Here is a 23,174-nt window from a genome sequence, read left to right on the forward strand (position 1 = left end):
TCCTTGTATCCCTGCTCTCTCCGAGAACTTTATCATGAAGGGATGTTGTATTTTGTCAAATGCTTTTTTGGCATCTAATGAGATAATCATGTGATTTTATTTTTCAGCTTGTTTATATAGTGGAATACGTTGATAGATTTTCGTATGTTGAACCATCCCTGCATCTGTGGGATGAAGCCGACTTGGTCATGGTGGATGATGGTTCTGTGTGTTCTTGGATTCAATTTACTAGTATTTTATTTATTATTTTTGAATCAATGTTCATGAGTGGGATTGGTTTGTAATTCTCTTTCTTAGTAATGTCTTTCTGTGGTTTGGGTATCAGGGTAATTGTAGCCTCATAAAAAGTTTGGCAATGTTCCCTCTGTTTCTATTGTGTGGAATAATAATTTGAAGAGTATTGGTATTAGTTCCTCTTTGAAAGTCTTGTAGAATTCTGAGCTGAAACCATCTGGTCCTGGGCTTTTTTTTTGGGGGGGGGGGGACTTTTGATCACTGTTTCTATTTCTTCAGCAATTATAGTTCTGTTTAATTTGCTTATCTGGTCTTGATTTAATTTTGGTAAGTGATATTTATCCAGAAAGTTGTCCATTTCCTTTAAGTTTTCCAATTTTGTGGAGTACAGGTTTTCAAAATATGACCTGATGATCCTTTGTATTTTCTCTGTGTCTGTTGTTATGTCCTCCTTTTCATTTTTGATTTTGTTAAGTTGGATATTCTCTCTCTGCCTTTTGGTTAGTTTGGATAAAGGTTTGTCTATTTTGTTGATTTTCTCAAAGAACCAAATCTAAGTCTCATTGATTCTATTGGGGTTTTTTTTGTTGCTATTTTGTTGATTTCAGCTCTCAATTTAATTATTTCCTGCCATCTAGTTCTCTTGAGTGAGTTTGCTTCTTTTTGTCCTAAGTTTTCAAATGTTCTGTTAACTCACCACTATGGGGTTTTTCCATCTTCTTTATGTAGGCATTTAGTGCTATAAGCTTTCCTATTAACACTGCTTTCATTCTGTCCCATAAATTTGGGTATGTTGTGTGGTCATTTTCATTGAATTTTAGGAAGTCTTTAATTTCCCCCTTTATTTCTTCCTTGACCCATTGATGATTCAGGTAAGTATAGTTTAATTTCCATGTGTTTGTGGGCTTCTGGAATTAGTATTGCTGCTGAATTTTAGTTTTAAGTCATGGTGATCTGATAAGATGCATGGAGTTATTCCAATTTTTTGTATCTGTTGAGGTTTGTTTTGTTACTGAGTATGGGTCAATTTTTGAGAAGGTTCCATGAGGTGCTGAGATTATGTTTGGATGGAATATTCTATATATGTCTGTTAAGTCCATTTGAGTCATAACATCTGTTAGTTCCCTTATTTCTCTGTGAATTCTTTGTCTGACTGACTATTAGTCTGTGGGGTTTAATGTATGATTTAAGTTTTAGAAGTGTTTCTTTTACATATGAGGGTACCCTTGTATTTGGGGCATAGATGTTCAGTACTGAGATTTCCACTTGATGAGTTTTTTTCCTGTGACTAATATGAAATGTCCTTCTTTGTCTCTTTTGATTGATTTTAGTTTGAATTCTATTTTGATAGATATTAGGATAGCTACACCAGTTTGATTTGAAAATTTTTCCCCAGTCCTTTACTCTGAGGCAACATCTGTCTGAGGTTAAGGTGTGTTTCTCATATACAACAGAAGAATGGGTTCTGTTTTCTTATCCAATCTGTTAGCCTTTGTCTTTTTATAGCTGAGTTGAGTCCATTTATATTAAGGGAAATTAGTGACCAGTGATTGCTACCTCCTGTTAATTTAGTTTTTGTTGTTTGTGATGTTAATTTGTGAGTTTTCCCCTTCTTTGCAATTTGCTGCTGTGGCATCATCAATTGTCTGTGTTTTTGTTGATGTAGCCAACTTCCTTGGGTTGGAGTTTTCCTTCTAGTATTATGTGTAGGACTGGGTTTGTGGCTAGGTATTGGTTAAATCTGGTTTTGCCATGGAATATCCTGTTTTGTCCTTCTATGGTGATTGAAAGTTTTGCTGAGTATAGTAGTCTGGGCTGGCATCTGTGGTCTGCATAACAGACTTGACTATGACCTTCTGGCTTTCATTGTCTCCAAAGAGAAGTCAGATGTAATTCTGATAGGTCTACCTTTATATGTTACTTGGCCTTTTTCCTTTGCAGTTCTTAATATTTTTTCTTTATTCTGTATTTTTAGTGTTTTGATTATTATGTGGTGAGGGGACTTTTTTTAAATTCAGTCTATTTGGTGTTCTGTAAGCTTCTTGTATCTTCATAGGCATATTTTTCTTTAAGTTAGGAAAGTTTGTTAAATATATTTTGTTAAATATATTAGGTTGGGAAAGGTTTTATTAAATATATTTTCTGTGCTTTTGAGTTGAACTTCTCCTTCTATACCTATTATTCTTAGGCTTGGTCTTTTCATGGTATCTCATATTTCCTGAATATTTTGTGTTAAGCTTTTGTTAGATTTAATGTTTTCTATGACTAATGAGTCTATTTCCTCTATTATATCTTCAGTGCTTGAGATTCTCTCTTCCATCTCTTGTATTCTGCTGTTTATGTTTGCATTTGTGGTTCCTGATCATTTTCTCATGATTTATGTTTCTATAATTCCCTCAGCTTGTGTTTTATTTATTGTCTCTGATTCAGATTTCAAGCCTGAAATAGTTTCTTTCATATGTTTGATTGCTTTTTCTTGGTTTTCTTTAAGAGATGTCTTTGCTGATGTCTTCCAATTTTTGTTTGTCTTTTCCTCCATTTCTTTGAGGAAATTTCTCATTTTCTCTTTAAGAGTCTCAAACACTCTCCCGAAGTTGTTTTTTAGGTCATTTCCTTCTGCTTCATCTATATGGGTTGTTCAAGTTTTGCTGTTGTAGGGTCTCTAGATTTTACTGGTTTTTTGTTGTTCTTTGTGGTGTTATGTGTGTTCTTACCTTGTCTACTCATCTTTTCCTCTAATTGGTGTGGTTGGGGCCATCTGTGACTTTGGTGATTAATCTTCTAGGTGCCAGTGAATCCAAGGCTCAGAAGGTTGTTCCTTGTGGTACAGTCAGTGCCATGGTTCTAGTACCCCACTGGTCATTCCTTGTTCCTAGAGGTGACTCAGTACTCCCAGGATTTGCTCCCCTCCCATGGAGTTTGCTGTCTCAGGCCTGCTCTGGTCTAGGTTGCTGGCTCAGACCTGTTTCTGTAAATATCCCTGGCCTGGATCTGTTCCTTCAAAGGTCCCTGGCTTGGGGTCAGTCCTGCAAAGGTCTCTGGCTCTGATCTTCGCCCTCAGAGGTCCCAGACTCGGTTCACCCAGACCCGCAGAGGACCTGGATCAGGCCTACTCCCTCAGAGGTTCCAGATTCATGCCCAGACCTGCAGAGTTCCTGGCTCAGGCCTAGTTCCTCAGAGGTCCCAGACTCACACCCGGACCCACAGGGGTCTTGGCTCAGGTCTACCTCCTCTGAAGGTCCCAGATTCATGTAACTGTCTTTGGCTCTAGCCCACTTGCCCAGCAGTTGTTCCCCTGTACCTGCTCCTGTGGAGTTCACTGTATCAAATCTGCTCTGGACCAGGTAGCTGGTTCAGTCCTGCCTCCACAAATGTCCCTGGTCTGGATTTGCTCCTGCTCCCTTGGAGCATGCCATCTCAGATCCACTCCCATGGAACTCTCCACTTCAGGCCTATTCCAGACTAGGTTGCTGGCCCAGTTCTGCTTCTGCAAATGTCCATAGTCTGGATCATCTCCTGCTCCCATGGAGTTCACTGTCCCAGGCCAGCTCCTGCCCATGTCGCTGGCTCAATTCTGCTCTTGTGGAGTTCACTGCCTCAGGCCTACTCTGGCCTAGGTTGCTGGCTCAGTCCTGTTCCTGCAGAGTTCCAGTTTCCTTCCTTTTTAAGTTGAATAATGCTTCAATCTGTGTGTATGTGAATTTTGTTTATTAACTCATCAGTCAATGGAAACTTGAATTGCTTCTACTATTGTAATTAGGCTGCTGTAAATGCGGGTCTACAAATCTTGTCAAGATCTAGATTGCTGTTCTTTTAGGAATATATCCAGTAGTGGAATTGCTGAATTATATAACAATTCTTCTGCTTCTATTTTTTAAGATAAGGCCTGGGTGTGTAGCCTGGGCTAGTACCATCCTCCTGCCTCAGTTCTCTGAGTGTGTGGGATTACACACTTCATGAGAGCCTTTGGAGTCCAGCCTCAAGACTCTCTTCAGGGTTCAGATTGGACACGACAGCATGCAAAAAAGGACTTTAGTTCTTAGGCTATCTGAGGGGGAATAACAAACTCACTATGTGCTTTTCCAAATCAGACACTTTATTGTTCTCTTTCTGTCCTATTCCCTATGTCCTACTTCTAATTTCTCCTAGCTTCTCCTCTAGCCTAAAAGCTCTTCTTCTTACAGGAGCCTTGAAATGATTTTAAAAATTACAAGTTACCTTTCATTGATCAAAAGCTCATTCCTAGGGTAAGCAATAAAGAGTTGAGCCATTGCCATAGTGACACAAGGGTTTCAAGGTTTCGGGAGTAAGACTGTAACCACATCTGGCAGAGAGGGGCACAATGAACAGTAACAAACTTTGAGACATAGCTGTAGTGGTAGCAGGCTGACAAGTGAAGTATTGGAATGCTTTTCTTAGGGTGTTTTGTGTCCAGTCTTGGTTGGACATCTGCAACTCTGACCTTGTACACAGCTGTAAAGTTTTAAATTTATGATCTACTTACAAAAAGTCTTTAATCTAGTTTGAACTTGCTCTGAGGTAAAAGTGAATTAATTGTGTGCAGTTAGTCTGAGCAAAAGGAACAAGCAGGCTTTTAAGTGTCTGTAGTCATCATGGGACAAACAGACTTAGTAATGAAGCATGTCCTAGTATATTTTCTATATATCAAGTTTATACAGCTAAATGAGAGTTTATCTTTATGAGCATTCACAAAATTTGTGCCCATAAGATTGAGATGTAATCATGATAGCACATGTACACATTACATGAAAATGCATGGTAGTGGGGAGATATTATAGCCATTGTTGTACAAGAGAAATAAAAGGTGAAAGCAACAGTTTTCAGAGTCAGTGGTCCGCAAGCCTTGCTGATGGGGTACCCCACCAGGCAATACTTCTTCTGACATCTGGATTATCAATTGCTATAAGCTCTAATTGCATTATAGTCCACAAAAGCCCATGGCAACTGCTCCTGACACACATTTGTGCCACTACACCTGGAATTTATATTTAAATCTTATTGTTATCTTGTGCACAAACTTTCTAACTTTATTTCTAAGACAGGGTTTGTTATGCTACCTGGGCTGACCTCACACTGTTGATTCCCCTGCCTAAGCCTCCCAAGAGCTAGGATTGCAAGGTACTCCCCTTGACATTGAACAAAGATTCTAATTTCTTCACATCCCTGCCAACTCTTCTTTCTTCTTTCCTGTTCCTGCTTCCTTTTGCAGCCATTCTAGTAGGAATAAAGTAGTAGCTCATGTTCTTTTGATTTAAATTGCCCTATTAAATATTATTTAGTTGCAAATATTATCTTTCTTTGTACTTGTCAATCTATCTCTGTCTCTCCTCCTGCATGACTGTGTGCACCATGCATGTGTGCATGTGTGTGTGTGTGTGTGTGTATTTGGGTTTCTGTATTTTTGTTTTTGTGTTGTTGTTGTTGTTGTTGCTGCTGCTGCTGCTGCTGCTGTTTTGGTTTTTCAAGACAAGATTTTTCTGTGTGACCCTACCTGTCCTGGCACTCCCTCTGTAGACTAGGCTGGCCTCAATCTCAAAGAGGTCTACCTGCCTCTGCCTCCCTAGTGCTGGGATTAGTGGTATGCATCCCCACCACCCCGATCATCTGCATATTTTAGGAGAAATGTTTATTCAAGTCCTTTGTCTATTATTGACAGGTTGTTTATGAAAATATTCTTTCTCATAATCAAGTTTTTATCAATGTTTTTAGCTTTGTTATTTTTTTATCTGTGAAACTTTTATGGGATTTACAGTCTCCACAACCAGATATCCTTGATTCTGCAACTGGAGTCTATCAATATTCCTGAGTCTGACATTCATGACCCTTGTTCTACAGACTTTTGGCCTTATGAATAAATATGCTGTAGTTCAAAGAAAGGGCTGAGAATGTAGTGCTGCACCATGCCAGCTTAAAAACCCTTCCAAAAAAGGAAAAAAAAAAAATTAGCATCCATGAAAGAAATGCTATCATAACTTTAACATATATTCTTTATCCTTTTAAGTATAAAATGTCATCTTATCTATCATTGCTCCTTTTAAATTATGTATTTTCCCCAGGCCTATTACTATAAAAGGAATCTATTTAGTTTTGATGAGTTTTTGGAAGGTGGCTAATCCTTCGCACATTTATTTGACACAATCTGTAAAACACTCAGTTTGTAAAGATTTTGAAATAATTACTATTTTCACATTAACTGAAGTTGTCATCTTTTCTTTTTCTGGTACGTGATTCCAAAGAAATTCTTTTGCCGAGATGAGGTGTTTGCACATATGCTCACCAATGCATGCATGTGTAAAGAAAAGAAGTCTTTCTATCTGGGTCCTCTGTTTATCTTGTGTTTCTGCTTAGCTCCACCTTCTTTTTTAAGACAGTCTCTCTGTGAACCTGGAGCTCAGTATTTCATACTGGCTCGCCAGTGCATCCCCAGGACTTGCTTGTCTTCACTACCCCAGGAGAGGGGTTACAGAACCATGCCATCACACCCAGATTTTATATGCCTGCTGAGGATCCAGTTTGCATAGCAAGTGCTTTACCTACTGAACCACCCACCCAACCCCTCTAAGAAATTCTTTAAATTGTGAACTATTGTATCCATATATCAAAAGTTAAAGACTAAATATTAATCTAATTTATTTTGATTATTAAAGAGCCATAATATATTTCTACCATATATTTAATCCTAAGAGAGTTAGAATGTCAGAGCACGTAGAGAAAAGGTTCAACTTCCTTTTAGGTCTTGGATTTCTCTTTAAACAATTAATAAAATAAGAAAAAGAAAATTGCTGGGCAGTGGTAGCACATCTTTAATCCCAGTACTCAGGAGACGGAGACATGAAAATCTCTTGAGTTCAAGGCCAGCCTGATCTCCAGAGCAAGTTCCAGGATATCCAAGAATACATAGAGAAGGAACTCTATATCAAAGGAAGGGAAGGAGGGAGGGAGGGAGGGAGGGAGGGAGGGAGGGAGGAAATTATAAGGGAACTGGAGTAAAATCCCATATTTATAAACTTTTGTCATGAAATAGTTTCATGACAAATGACACTTACACACATATAGTTATACCAAAAAGAGAAGCCACTTAAGAAGAACAAATTCTTTTTTAATATAATATAATATAATGATTCTATTCATAGCCCAGTAGGGTTGTTTTTTAGGAGGGGTGACTGGGAGGGTTGCCTGTGGAACTAGGGTAGAACCCGGGGCTTGCTTAGGTTAGGCAAGCACTGTATCACTGAGCTACAGTTTCAGCCCTTAACTAAGACAGAACCTTCTTGAAATAAAATGTCGCCAGTAAGCCCAGGCTAGCCTTAAACTGACAGTCCTTCTGCCTCCAACTCCCAAGTTCCGGGATTACAGATATGAACTACCATGTCCAGCACAGTCCAGTAGAACTTTTTAACCTCACAGTTAATAGGAAACTATCACAATAATCCTAATACTTCTCACAATAGTCCTAATACTCAGAAGTTACTCAGTATCATCTTTTCTGCTGGGAAAAAAAATATTTATTTTGAAATCTGGCATATGGAAAAGTTTTCTTTTGACTTGATTTTAAATATAACATAAATTGAAAATTTATGTTAAGTTAGTAATAACATTTAATAATATGAAATATTATCTTTTCACACTTAAAAATCTTGAAGACAGAAATTTCATGTTCATTCTACTTGATGTTTTTAAGGTCCTCCCATTTATTTTATTTTCTTGTGATCAGAAGCTTTTATCTGCATTTCTACACAATATTCCATTCTTCATCAGACACAGAAATACATTTTCTCTGAGTTTCTATCTCTTCAACCCTGAAGAATCCCACATAACACGGCTAAGTAATCTTACTAAGCTTTTTCCTCAGTAACCTGTGCTTTGTTAACATAAATGTCAACTATGTCTTATGTGATGAAAATTATTAATTATTTTATATCAATTATTTTTTACTTATATATGCTCAAAAGAAAACAGAGGTGAGTGAAGAGAAGATAGCAAGATCGTACATAAACTCTCAGGTAAACACTACTGGAGAATTGCTCTCCTTTACTCCCTGGGGGGAAAAATACATTTCTTAAGCAAGAATTGAGCTGAAAAATGTTCAAACTGGACTACTTATCTTTAAAGCCTCAGAGAATAGTCCACATGCTGGGACACCAAAGCAGGACATACTAAAAGATTATGAATGATTATCCTTAGATTTTTCATCCATCAAAGAATACTGAAGAAAGGGAAGAAAAATACAAGATATTTAGAAGAGACTTCCTCATAAAGAGTCCAATGTAATCCATCTCTACATAGAGGAAGGGCAATCTACCCATCGTGGGGTCACATATATAGTGACTTCAAAAACAGCATCATTGAGGTCATGGCTAGATCAGCTAAACAGCAGAACAGATAAATAAATAGCACTCTTGCCAAAAGAGGATGAGGACTTTTTCCCTGAGAGCCAAATGAACCATCAAGAAAGCATTACTAGTTTATTTTAAAGGACCTATTCCTGTGAAAGATCCCCCATAACACCAAGGGATCTTAGCAGCTTGCATATAGATGACCACAGAAAGCCAGGGCTGTCCAAAGAACTTTAATTTGCAATCTAAGAGACACTTATAGTGCTGCCTCCACAGATAGGCTAGCAGCAAAGTTCAGAAACACAGCTACTGAATGCATAGTCAGGCACTGGTTTTCTGGGTGTTTTGTTTTGATTTGATTTGATTTGCTGAGAGAAGGGTAGGATTTGTTTTAGTTTTGGTACCCTATAATTCACATGTTTTCCCTGAAGGGGTATGGCTCTAAAGAAATCATAAATTTCAGAGAAGAGAGGATTCAAAGAAGAATGAATGAGAAATGAAAAATAAAAGAACACCGAGATTTCACTTCACTCCAGTCAGAATGTTTAAGATCCTAAAAACAAATACTGGAGAGGTGTGGGAGAAGGAGAAACCTCATTCACTATTGGTGGAGTTACAAACTGGTTCAGTCACTCTGGAAATTAGTGTGGGAAATTCTCAAAAAGCTAAAAAATAAATCTACCATATGGCCCAGCTATACCTCTCCTTGGCATACTCCCAGTGGATGTGATATTCTACTGCAAATATTCTTGCTCAGCCATGTTCACTGGCACTCTGTTCATAACAGCAGGTACATAGGAACAGCCCAAACGTCTTTCCACTGACAAATGGATAATTAAAATTTAGTACTATGAAGCAGTATTCACCTATAAAGAAAAACAAAATTCTAAAATTTTCAGATAAATGGATGGAAGTAGAAAAATATTATATGGAATAAATTAACCCAGACCCAGAAAGACAAACACCGCATGCTCTCTTTAATTTGTGGATCCTATCTCTGAATCTTTAAATCTGAGTCATAATGTGGAGCAATCGCAGAAACTAGAAAAGTAAAAAGAGCTATGATGTGGAGACAGCGAAGAAGTTTTAGAGGTGGAGATAGTTGAACACAGGGTCTATGACAGAGAAATGGGGGACAAAAGGGAAGACTTTAGGGAGAGGAGAGGAAGTGTGATACAGAGGAAGAGGAAGGGAAGAGGGAGAGATAACACAAAGAAAGCTGAAAAAGGCATAGGAAAATATTTATGTTTACTGAAGAATGCATATGTAATATATATTAGTGAGCCCGTACAATAAATAATTTAGGTGAATCTATGCTATTTTGGGTGATAATGATGCCCCAAGAACCAGAAACTATCTAACAAAAACCTTAGTACCAGACAAGAAAGTCTCTTCTTTGAGTGGTTGGTCAAGGAATCCAAAAGACTCCTCAAAACAATACAGACTACTGCTGTCATCCGTGATGATCTCTCACATTGGAAGGTAAGACCCTACTGCTGAAAACAACCTACACTTTAGACTCATGACTTCAAGAGCTAACGCTGGCACTGACCTGCAAATCTCCCCTATGACGACAAGCTCTCACAGTATCTGAAGGTGCTGTGTAAGATATCAAGGGGAAAAAGTAATTAGTAGGCCTACCCAACTGTAATGCCTGTGAGCCTCAACAATGACCATGGTATGCACAAGGATATAATAGTAGCACTTACATCTCAGGTGAAAACAGCAACCACCTAACTGGACTTAAGGCCTGATCAATAGAAGGAAAGTACTATAAACTTGGCCAACTGCCCACAGAGGATGAGGTCAAGAGCTCTGGAGGAGAACCTACAACTACTACTTTCCTAAGTCATTATAATTCCCTACGGCATTCGAAATACCTACCCTTACATCCACAGATAACTGTAGTTTTCACCCTTCAACAAGGAAGCTTGTTTTTCCAGCAGATGGAAACCATCACAGAAATCTACAACTGGTCAAAATACAAAGTGCTGACTGCAAGATGTCCAGCTTCAACTGATACATCTACAACATAAGCCCTACACTTAAGGCCCAGGAAATACCATAGAAGAAGGAGTTGAAAGATCATAAGAGATGGAGGCCCAGACATCTACTATGAGGCAGTGTCTTCTACATGGGACAGAGAATTGCACCCATGAAGTTTTAATGATATGGTTGCCTAAACAAGACCAGTGGCAACACTGACTGATATTTCAAAGTGGATAGGGGAAATCTCACATGGCCTCACCTCTAGATGAAGAGTTATTGGCAACTAATAGCTACTAGATGAGGAAGAATCAGTCTTCTGGGATGAGCCCTCTGATAGGTTTTTTAATCCCAAGTGGAAGACATACATACTAGCAACACTAAATGGATTTAGCAGGTTGTGTGTGTGTATAAGTATATATATATAATAAAGCAAGAAGCCATGGAAAATTCTAATCAATATTCTAAATATCTTATAGAAGTAAAACAGTCAAATAGTATATAAAATTAATCTATATTTTACATAATATTTTATTGATTATTTGGGAATTTCATGCCATGAACCCTGATCACACTCACTTCTCAATCCTCCCAGGTCTGCTCCCTCCACTCCCAGTGACCACCCCCAAAAAAGAAGAAAAGGGGGAAAAGTCCAAAAGTCCAATTTGTGTTGCCCATGTACTCAGTGGAGCACAGTCAAACGGGTGGCCAGTCTCCCCACCTGCACCGTCACCAGAAGTCATCAGCAGTGGAGAGCTACAATATTTACGAGTTCTCTTCGATGGCTTTCTGTCTCAGCTGTTACTTTGGTGGAAGGAGGCTAGGGGTTATCACAGAAACATTCCATGTCCCCCAACTGTGAGTCTGCAGTCATCAATACCAAATCAAAATTAGCTTCCTTGTCCTTTACAGACATCCTGAACATGGCTCAGGGACTTCCACATGTGCCACAGAACTAAGCATGGTCTCCAGTGGCAGCACAGACGACAGACATCAAAATGGCCCTCTGTTGAAGCACATGCTACAGACACCACCATAGCCCTCCGCAGTAGCACAGGCCAAGGACATCCACATGGTCTTCGGAGGTGGCACAACTACAGACATCAACACAGAGTCCAGCTGAAGTAGGACCACGTGGCACTGCCCATGGACATCAACATAACTTCAGGGGCAGCACGGATATCAACATGGTCTCAGGTGGCTGCACAGGCCACTCACGTCAACATGGCCCCTAGCATCATCACAGCCCACAGAAATCAGCATGGTTTCAGGTGATAGCATAGACCACAAGCAACTGCACAGCCTTTGGTAGAAACTCGGGTCACCAACATCAACACTGCCCTGGCTGCTGTAGAACCAAGGACATCCACATGAATGGCTTCAACATAGGCTAGGGCAGTGGCCACCAATGGAAGCACACGGATCACAGAGGCCTTTTTGCAGATTTCCAGTTCAGATAATGAATTGTTCTTCATTTCAGATATCCTTGCTCAGGACCAAGACTGGGCAGCATGTTCAGGAACTGAGCCTGCGCAAGCTCCAGGCTGCTGCACACCACGCGGTTGGTGCGACCCAGCAAGGATATGTTCCTCCATCCACTGCAGCCTTCTCTCTCTCTTAGCGCGGCCGTCGTGCCTCCAGTTCACCACTCCGTTCATCTATTTTTCTCACCTCTCCATCGAATGTTCAGTGGTGGTAGTGGCACTGGAAACTGCAGTGTGTCTCATAGTATATTTTTTGTCCAACAGCTTTACATGCAAACATTCGTTGCAGTGAGTCGTTGCTCTGGTTCAAGCGTTCTGGTTTCTGAAGCACCATGAATACTGAACCATTGCCGAGACTCATCTCAGATATCCTGCTGTTGCCCAGAGTCAGGGTGATATTAGTGCTAGTCAGGGAATCCAGGGACAAGTTCTGAACAAGCTCTGCCATCCTGAGGCTCACCTAGATGGACCTTTGTTCTTGTAGGCTCCCCTGCACTCTTTGTCTCCCAGCAGGGCAAGCAGACAGGTTTCAGCCACAGTGGCTCCATGCTGGACCAGGCCAATTCATTAATGACATGTTTCCAAGGGATCTCCAAACCGCTACACACCACCCTATCCGATGTTCTGGACCTGTGCATGACTGTTGTGCTTGTAGGCTGTGGGCTCCCCGTTATCCTGAGCTTTTAGATCTCCGAGTAGAGTAGCTACAGACTTGGAGGCTCCATTGTGGAGACCCACAGATGTGGGTCGGCTCTACCTTGGCTAAAGGTCAGACAGAGAGTTTGAGCCTACTCTCGTTCTTTCAAAGTTATTACTAACAGGTGTGGTGACAAGATATCCTGACCTTGGGTGTGGTTACTTGGTATTTTGGGTATTAAGATGGCCCAAAGAGATGGTTCCACTCCACCCTGGCCAAAGGTCAGAGAATTCAAGCCTATTCCTATTCTTTCAAGGAGATCACAGGAGGTTTGACCCAGAGAGTGGCTGCCTACAGCATATTTGGTCTAAGATGTAGCTATTACATGTCTAAACAGCATAGTGCTTAACTAAGGATATAGTTGTTTGATGTCTCAAGTATTGAAGCAAGTGGTTGTTCTGTTTGTCCTTTGTGTCATGTTAAAGCAGTCCTTTGCCTTCTTCCCCTCCCCTTTTGGATTGGGGTATATAAGCATATGGAAAATAAACACAGACATACTTGGAATTCAACATTGAATATACACTGAACAGCCCTCCTGGTTCTAACCTGTCTTTATTTTTCTTTTGTATCTCTGTTCCTTCTACCTAATTTTCTAATCCACATGCCCCTACCCAGGAATGTGTGAACTCCGTTGAGGCTGGACCCTGACAGATGTCACCCCAACATGTGGCAATGACACTATTTCTGGAAGAATTCCAGGCTATAGGTTGTCAATCACTACCTCTGAAGGCTCTGTCCTGTTTTCTTTCATGAGTCCATCCTTTAGAAGAATCTTCCCTTATAGGAAAGAGGGTTTTTTTTTTTTTTTTTTTTTAAGCTGTTCTAAAGCTATTTCGGGCTTTGTAGACTCCTTTCCCTTCACAGCCTCCATGGATCTCTCAGGCTTCTCAGAGCTCCACAGCTGTTGCCGGTGGTCACCACCACCTTTGTTTTTCTTAGATTAATCTATTCTTAAAGAATTTTTCACAAAGCAGCCTCCAGTTTTGGGTTCATGTTTACACAAAGTTGCGACAGCATAAGACCTGTATAAGCTTAAGCCAGACAAACATCCCACCCAGCATTGAGCTAGGAGGTGTCACCCAGTCCCCCCACTAACTGAAGAGTATGGGTAACTAAGAGCTACTAGGAAATGGAAAGTTAATTTTCTTTAGTATGTGTCCTCTGAAACATTAAAATATTCTAGTGGACGGCCGTACACCCAAGAGCATACAGGCAGCACTAAGTGAACTAAAGGAGTTAAAGAAAGAAATGAGGACACAAAGTTGAGTGGGTATGGAATAGGGGCTTGATCTGGGAAGAGTTAGGGAAAGGAGTGAATATGGTCAAAATATGATATTTTTTTTCTCAGATAATAAAATATTTTTAAAAGAAGAAAAGAAATTGGCTATGATTTTTCTAAATCTTTCTCCCTGTTTTTTCTTCCTTTCCTTCCTTCAAATTTTCAACAAAGCAGGCCCAATCTACAGAAAAGGGAAAGTCATAAATTGAACTAGAGTCTGAGGGTTGTTCATTTCTTTATATTTATTTTTGGGAGAGGGTCTCCTACAACGTAGACTAGCTCCCAACTAGCTATATAACAGAGGCTAGCCTTGAAATCTTTATTCTCCTACCTCTGCCTTCCCCGAGTGCTGGGAATGCATGTAGCATCATGCCCTGACCTTAAGCTTTAATATTAAATTGGAGTAGGCTTTTTTAATACTTTAAATGAAATACTAACAAGAAATATAGAGAGAACCTTCCCAAGATTTCATCCTCCAGGAAATAAATAGGCCAACACAACACTGCAGATTTACACAGAAGAGTGGGAATTAAGACATGACTGTTTATAGCACATCTGTTGCATGTGTGGGGGAGAACATTTGAAGATAAAAGGTTACTCATTAGGGGACAGCAGGAAGGTACAAAGTCACTTTCTGGAATCAGCCCACAGCTGCAGACATGTATCTCAGTGCTTACTTTAGGGCTGTTTTGAAATTTTGTGATTATTCACTAATTTCTCTTCTCCTGCAGATGGCATCATCATCTGTTTAAATAATGTGTTTAGTATGAAATGTAAATATATCAGACTCACTATGAGGTTAGGCAGATGGCTGCAACATTCTGAAATTCTGGGAAAAATATACTTCCTGACTGAAGAGAAGGCAACACAGTGTTCACAGTTTATACCAGTAGCTTTCTGTTAGATGACCAACGGGTTTTATTAGCTTCAAAACCTGTCAGATTCATATTGATTATTTATTCAATGTAAAAATCAGATGCTATGTGACCATCTGAGAATTAAGATGTTTACTTTAATTTCATTAGCACATAATATTATACATAATAATGGGTTTCATTGATACTTTCATACATGATTATAATGTATTTTGATAATATTCACCTCTATTATCCCTTCCTTGCCCCCATGTGGCTCCTGATTTCTTTCTCAACTTTAATTTTTGAACTGTAGAAAATTCAGATAACTTCCATTTTCTACAATACATAGAAACATTACATAGAAATTACATACATAGAAATAAAATTGTAAACAGAGACTGCCTTAATTTCCCAGCTTCCCATTCCTGAATAATCACACAGAAACTATATTAATTACAACACTGCTTCACCAATGGCTTAGGCATATTCCTACCTAGCTCTTACATCTTAAATTAACCCATTACTATTAATCTATGTATCATCACGAGGCTGTGGCTTATCAGTAAATTTCTGGTGTTCTTCTGCTTCAGCAGCTACAAGGCGTCACCCTGACTTCACCTTCTTTTCTCCTCTATCTCTGCTTGGATTTTATCATCTTGTTATATTCTTCCCTGCCATAGGCCAAAGAAGCTTATTTATTAACCAACAGTAATAAAACATATTCACAGCTTCACAGCATACAGAGGGGAATCCCACATCATAAAATTGAAGGTTACAGATACAATTTCACAAGAGTTTTTAAATGGCTTCCCATCAGATATACCAAAAGTCCTATCAATAGTTATACTTATAATTGCTATGATGAAACATGGCAAAAAGAAATATGGTGAGGAAAGAGTTCATTTAGCTTACTCTTCCACATCACAGTCCAAAACTGAAGGAAGTCCAGACAGGAATACAAACAGGGAAGGAACATGACTACAAGAGCTGATGCAGAGGCCATGGAGGGATGAAGCTTACCTTGCTTCTCAAGGCTTGCTCAACCTGTTTTCCTATAGAACCCAGGACCACCAGCCCTGGGGTGGTACCACCCTCAATGGGCTGGACCCTCCCCCATAGGTCACTAACTGAGAAAATGCTCTACAGGCTTTCCTAGACCCCCTATCTTATGGAGGTGTTTTCTCAAGTAAGGTTGCCATCTCTCAAATGACTCTACCTTGTATCAAGTTGACATAAAATTAGTCAGCATATGATTTTACTAGCAATGTACAAGGCTTCGTAGGGCTGCTCATAGTTTGTGATGCTAGACTTAAATGTTTGTCAAACTTGTGAGTATGATGATATTTTGTTTGTGCTTTAACAAATAAAGCTTCCTTTTTAGAGCTCATTCTTTTTTCTGTTGAACTGGATCTCTTTTCCCTATTTAATTTGAAAGATTTCTTTTTTGTTTTAGATTTGTATTCCAAGACTTTATGACTTATCTTTTTACTTTTTAACTTTTTAATGGTACCTTTTGATGCATAAAATATTTAATTTTAAAAAGTAGTCAAATTGACCAACATTTTTCTTTGTGGTTTGTATTCTGTGTTTTCTACAAAACCCTTCCCTACATTTCAGTCATGAATATATTCTCCTATAATAGTTTCAAAACCTATAATATTTTCAAGTTTGAATTTTCATACTTAGGACTTAATTTTTTTCAATATATAGAACAAACCTAAAGCTCACTGTCTTTTTTTCATACTGCTGGGAAATGATTCTACCATAAATTGTTTGAAAAATACATTTGGTGAGATCAGACTACTCTAAGTTACTTTATATTGTCTAAATCAGTAGTTTTTCAGACTGTGCACTGCTTTGTGCTGCTGTGGGATGTCTTTCTGTACACTGTGAATATGTGTTGCTCTCACTAGCTGATAAATAAAGCTGCTTTTGCCTATGGAAAGGTAGGATAGAGTCAGGCAGGAAATCAGCAGAAATACAGGAGAAAGGTGGAATGTGGGATATACCAGCCAGCTGCCCATGAAGCAAGATGCCAGCAGATTAGTAATGCCACAGCCACGTGGCAAAACATAGATTGGATTGGATTAATTTAAATGTTAGAGTTAGTAATAAGCATGAGCCATGAGTTAAATATTTATAATTAATATAAGCCTCTGAGTGGTTATTCGGGAGCAGGCAGGCAGGAGAGAAACCTCCGTTTACATTGTACCAACTCCATTTTGCAATCAGCATTTCACTCTGTACCTTGGTGGACATGTACACAACACCATCTGTCCAGTCCCTATCACAAAGCACAGGCTGAGAAACAACTCATTACTAAGGTTAAAAAAAAAAAAGCCCAACCCTATAAATATATTAAGAAAATGGGGACCATAGAAATAAGCAGGATATTAAAACCGTATTAAATAAGTAAATAAATAAACAGACCCAAGAACTTGTCAGACATACCAGACTGATAAAAGAGTGTAACTTCCTCACCTGGAGCCCATAAACAAGGGACACAACACAGCAAGCGTATTGGTCCTACCAACCTGTCATAGTACAACCTGCTGTACATTCAGGGATGGACAGGTAGAGAGCTCCTGACTATCCCAGAGACTTCAGCTCAGCTCCATTCTCACTGTTGACATAGCCCTCTGAACTGCTATCTGTCCACCCAGCTGCTCATCTGTCTAGATCCAGTCCTGCCCTTTGCCTCCATAGCATCCACTGATGGAGGTGGGTCTTGTATTAATCTGTTGCTTTCATTGGTTAATTAATAAAGAAACTGCCTAGGCCCATTTGATAGGCCAACCCTTAGGTGGGTGGAGTAAACAGAAGAGAATGCTGGGAGAAGGAAGCCGAGTCAGGGAGTCGCCATGATTCTCCCATTCCAGACAGACGCAGGTTAAGATCTTTCCTGGTAAGCCAGCTCGTGGTATTACACAGAATATTAGAAATGGGTTAGATCAATATGTAAGAGCTAGCCAATGGGAGGCTGAAACTAATGGGCCAGGCAGTGATTAAAAGAATACAGTTTCCATGTAATTATTTCGGGGCATAAGCTAGCCATGTGGGCGGCTGGGTGCCGGGGACGCAGCCCTGCCGCTCTTAATACAACAGTCCACTATACCTCATTCTGCAGCTCAGCTTGAGCCCTGCAGCCTGACTCAGCAGCAACATCCTCAGCATCAATTTGTTATCCCATAGATTGTTTCCTTCTCTATCAGTTCTGCCTCTCGGGCCTCTTTGAAATTCCTTTCATTCTGCTATGGCCTTTTTAGCCCTTTGAAATCATTCCATAGTATACATATATAGAGATTCACTGTGATGTGGAATGAATACTCTGATCTGAGAGATAATACTAGTAAATAAAATTGTGTTAAAATAACTTGCATTTAGCTCAGCTAGATCTATCAAGCAGAATGGGCTGCTCAACTAATAGTTGCCAACAAAACTGTCATACCTTGTAAATTTATGATACTCGATAAATCTGATGCAGAATAAAGACACAAATGTGATTATATATGTTTCTGACATAGCACACGCACATCATTCATTAAGCCTTAATATGTAACAAGGAAATATGATGATGTGGTTCTTACTAAAAAATATCTTTTCTAGTCTTAGCATTTTGTTTTAATATATGCTCTTCTTATGTTTTAAAGGCATGCTCCAACATCTTTTCTACTTAGAAATAAAGAGTAAGTCTAAACACTTGGGTATATTCTCTGAATTGAGTCCTTAGCATCCCTTGCCAGACCCTTTCCTCAAAAGGAATTCTATGCCGGGCAGTGGTGGTACACGCCTTTAATCCCAACCCTCGGGAGGCAGAAGTAGGAGGATCTCTGTGAGTTCAAGGCCAACCTGGTCTACAAGACCTAGTTCCAGGACAGGAACCAAATGCTACAGAGAAACCCTGTCTCGAATAAATAAAAGGAAGGAACGAAGGAAGGAAGGAAGGCAGGAAGGAACGAAGGAACGAAGGAAGGAAAAATTTCATCCTATCCATAGAGAATGGAGATTAAGAAGATGCTAATGATAAAGTAGCAAAATCAAAATTTCATTTTCCAAGCCACCTCCATTCCTGAATTCCCTGCCCCAAAGGAAATTTTACTGAAGAATATTCACTATTCCCACCAAAATTCCATCTAGTCAACTACTGTCATGTTTATTCTTCTAGAAGGAAAGGATAACGGAGTGGACAAATAGAAGAAAAGAAATATTTTTAGGTGTGATGGAAAGAATTCATCTGCTAAACTTTATTAAAAACATGCCCCAAAGGCACAACTTTACATTGTTAAGAGAGGTACCTTTGTAGGTCTACAACTATAGAGAGGTATAGAATGATAATTTTTCAAATGATTTTAATCATTTAAGTGTTAATAATAATTTTTAAATTCTTTTAAATTAAAAATAATAATAATAATAATAATATAATTTTAAAAAAAATATTCCATTTACAAAATATAAATCTGTACCATTAGAGAATGCCCTACCCAGGTTCAAAAAGAGCACTGCAGTTTTTGCAAAAAGTTATTGCTGGTTGACAATAGCTTTTTAAACACTGCCCCCTACTGTTCACATTCCACTTCCTATGAAATTATAAGGACCACTGAAATAAAAATAATCAAGCCCTTCCGCCTTTGAAATCAGTTTAGCATTTTTGTTCAGCAGGTCAGATTTTACAGATTAGGACAATTTCCACTATACAACTGTCAGGCTTCATTAACGCAAATCAGAGGCATTTGAACATTACTCCCATCAGTAATACAGCCAACTCCAAAGGGGGCAGAATTTGACTTGGGCAGCACTGACAACACAGTTGCAACACTGAGAATGCCAGGAAAGACAATAATCCCCATGTTGACATGGGCAACCTTAGACTGGTATAATCAGTCTTATTTTTAAAAATTAAGAAAAATTCTAGCAAGAATGACAAACTTCTACAAAGGAAATGAGCCTTGCTTTATACCCACAGAAACTCACAACTCATAGATGACTTTTGCTTTCAAATGGTTTGGTGACTAGACTTTCTGAATAGCTGCTTTGCTCCTGACTTGTACTGGTTCCAATATTTTTAACAATAAACAAAAGAGAGCAGCCAAAACAAATCCCAGGTAGAGGGCTCAACATTCTGTCGTTACAAGTGTATGTCAGCACTTGTGCTGGCCAGTTTTCTGTTAGTGTGACACAAGCTAAGTCATGGGGAAATGGGAACCTCAGCTGAAAAAACGCTCCCACCAGCTTGGCCCGTGGCAAGCCTGTGGTGCATTTTCTTAATTACTGACGTGGGAGGGCCCATCTTACTGTTGCCGGTGCCACCGTGGTCCTGTGTACTATAAGAAAGTAGACTGAGCAAGCCAGTAAGCAGGACTTCTCTGTGGCCTCTACTTTCCAGGTCCCTGCCTTAAGTTCCTTCCCTGATTTACCTGGATGATGAAATAGACCCTTCCCTTCCCAAGTTGTTCTGGTCACGGTGTTTCACCACAGCATTTCAGAAGACTGCGAGGTATGGAAGGTGATGAATCACTTAATATTGAATCAAGACGCCTGGGGGATTTATCATATGATAATTGACACAATAATGGAGTTCATGATGTAATTTTCATTTATGTATATATTTTGATCATATTTAGCCATAGCACAATTTCTTGCCCCATCCTGATTATGTTTATTCCTCTTTCCAAATGGCCTCTCTTTTGATTTCATGTTTTTAAAACTCTAGATTCAACATATAAGAGAAAACATGCAATATTTGTCTTTCTGAGTCTCATTTAGTTTAACAAAATGACCTCCAGTTCAATCCATTTTTCTACAGCCAACATGATTTCTTTCTTTATACCTAATTAAAACTTAATTATGTCTGCACACTACATTTTTGTTATCTGCTTATGCATTGCTGGTCAAACTACACTGATTCCATAAGACTGTGGAATAGTGCAATAATATGCCCTATTAGATATCTCTAACATATGCTGATTTTAATCCACTTTGGCATAGACCCAGGAGTGGTATAGCATAATCATACATTATTTTAGGTTTTTGAGATTCTGTCCTTATTAATTTCCACAAGAGCCATAAAAATTTATACTCTCACCAAAAATGTATGAATTTTTCTCCCCTACCTGCACCCCCTCCAAAGTGTTTTGTTGCCTGCTTCCTTAAAGGGTAGCCATTCTGACTGGGGGAGGCAGAAACTCAATGCAGGCTTGATTTGCACTTCTGTGGTGTCTAACAACGTTTAGTTTTTTTTAATGTAAGAAGTAAATAGTTTTAAAACTATTTACTATTAAATAGTTGTGTAGCCTCAGGTCCCTTAGCAATTCAGGCCACTGTCTAGATATTATGCTAGCGATCGTCAGGAGGTAGCTTGAAAGGAAACAGAGATAGATGAGAGGGGTTTTACTCCAGAATGCCTTGCCCCATATCTCCCTAATCCCCTGACACTACCACTAAAAAACATGTGTTCCATCCATTTTCCTCTTAGCTGAGAACTACTGTGGTACATAATCTTTCTCCAAGGCCTTTTCTTCATTAAATCTCACAATTTACGGCCACTGTGGTAGCACACATACTTGTAAGCCTAGCACTCAGAAAATGAAGACAGGAGGATCAGGAATTCAAGATCATCCTTGAGTACAACATAGAAAGTTCAGGGCTAGCCTGGCCTACATGAGACCCTGGATCAAAAAAAAAAAAAATAAGGACAGAGAATTGGAGAAATGATTCAGTGGTAAAGAACACTGGCTGATCTTCCAAAGGTCCTGAGTTCAATTCCCAGCAATGTAATGGTATCCGATTCCCTCTTCTGGTGAGTGTGAAGAAAGGTTACTCATATACATAAAATAGTCATGGGGGTATAGCTCAGTGGTAGAGCATTTGACTGCATACACATAAAATAAATATTTTTTAAAAAACTACAGAATTTGAGAGTTGGAAGAAAACTCAGAGTTCCACAATAATAACTGAAAGCCCAGAAAACCCTTTGTTCCTAACTATAGTTATGTACAACTGTGGATTCGCCAATTCAGAGAAATACGAATAGCCAATAAATCTATGAAAATGTCCAATTTAGGTCCTTAATAGTTCTGTTCAGCAGACTCTGTGACTTTGGGAGAAGGAATGCAAGTTTCTTATAGAAGAAAAAATCTCATTAAGGATAGCATGGGGTTGAAATACCTGTGATGGAACAGTAGATGATATGAGGAGCAATCTTGTCTATATCTTTATACCCTAGGCCCATCTCAGAAAGTTTGCCAGGGACATAGTTTTCCACAAACACGTCACAGATGGCTGCAAGCTGAAGGAAAAGGTAAAAATTAATTAGATTTTTTTGAGGGACTTCCAAACCTTTAACAATTTTTCCCACATAATAATGCTTTCATTTTAATAAAATTCTCACATAAAATAATCACAGGATAAATGAAGCATGTTTGTGCAAATATAAAATCTTGATCAATTACTTAAACTGCTACAATCAAGAAAATAACGGTTATAATATTTTTTGTAAATGTATGCTACCCTTCTGTACCCTTCAAGCGTAAGAAACATTTACTGAACATAGTCTAATAAAATGTATTCTCAGAAGAATAAGTAAAAATAAAGTATAAGTACATAAAATAGATTCAAAAAAATCTCTTAAAACCTTTACCTAAATGCAATTATATAATATATATCATCATTATAGTCTATTCTTTTTTATACTATTTCTAATTACAATACAGTTTAATACATTAGAACATGATTCTGAAATGCCTTCATTCTTTCAAGTGCTTTTTCCAAAGAATTTTATGTTTCTTTCATGAGCTGTATTTTCTTTTGATTTTCAGCAACTGAAGGAGTGCAACTTAGCAGACATCTCAAAGAGACTATGTCATCCTTTGAAGTTCTAGAAATAAAAGAACCAGATGGGTTCGTGACCTTTCCAGAGACATATGAAAAATACATTAAGAAACATGAGGATCATAACACTACTCCCGAGCAGGGGTTTATTTACTTCGCATCTTAGAGGTCTGAGGATAAACCACCAATATTAGCTGAGGCCCAGTGAGGACTTCCTGGAGAACACCATTACAGGGCATGAAGCATATGCAAGAGGGATCAACCACACTGTGAAACACGAGGACAGAAAGCACGGTTTCATTATTCTAATGAGAATTGGAATCCCATGGGAACCACCTTAACTTATTTTGAGGACAGATACTCTCATGACCATCTTCCATTTCCACTATATTCTGCCTCTTACTTGTCCCACCATATCCCAACATTGTCATACTGAGGACTAAACTTCCGAAA

At 38.9% G+C, this 23,174-nt stretch overlaps 1 protein-coding gene across 1 annotated transcript in view; it reads right to left on the reverse strand.

The window, feature by feature from the left end:
• The window catches only part of Sugct (succinyl-CoA:glutarate-CoA transferase), a 704,072-nt gene that overhangs the window by 636,034 nt on the left and 44,864 nt on the right, over nucleotides 1–23,174 (reverse strand). The window contains exon 6 of the mRNA XM_057787829.1: nucleotides 22,059–22,179. Within this exon, the coding sequence (XP_057643812.1) occupies nucleotides 22,059–22,179 (121 nt within the window). The remainder of the gene's footprint in view (nucleotides 1–22,058; nucleotides 22,180–23,174) is intronic.

This window comes from Chionomys nivalis, chromosome 13 (assembly GCF_950005125.1).
Source record: "Chionomys nivalis chromosome 13, mChiNiv1.1, whole genome shotgun sequence".
Lineage (NCBI taxonomy): Eukaryota > Metazoa > Chordata > Mammalia > Rodentia > Cricetidae > Chionomys > Chionomys nivalis.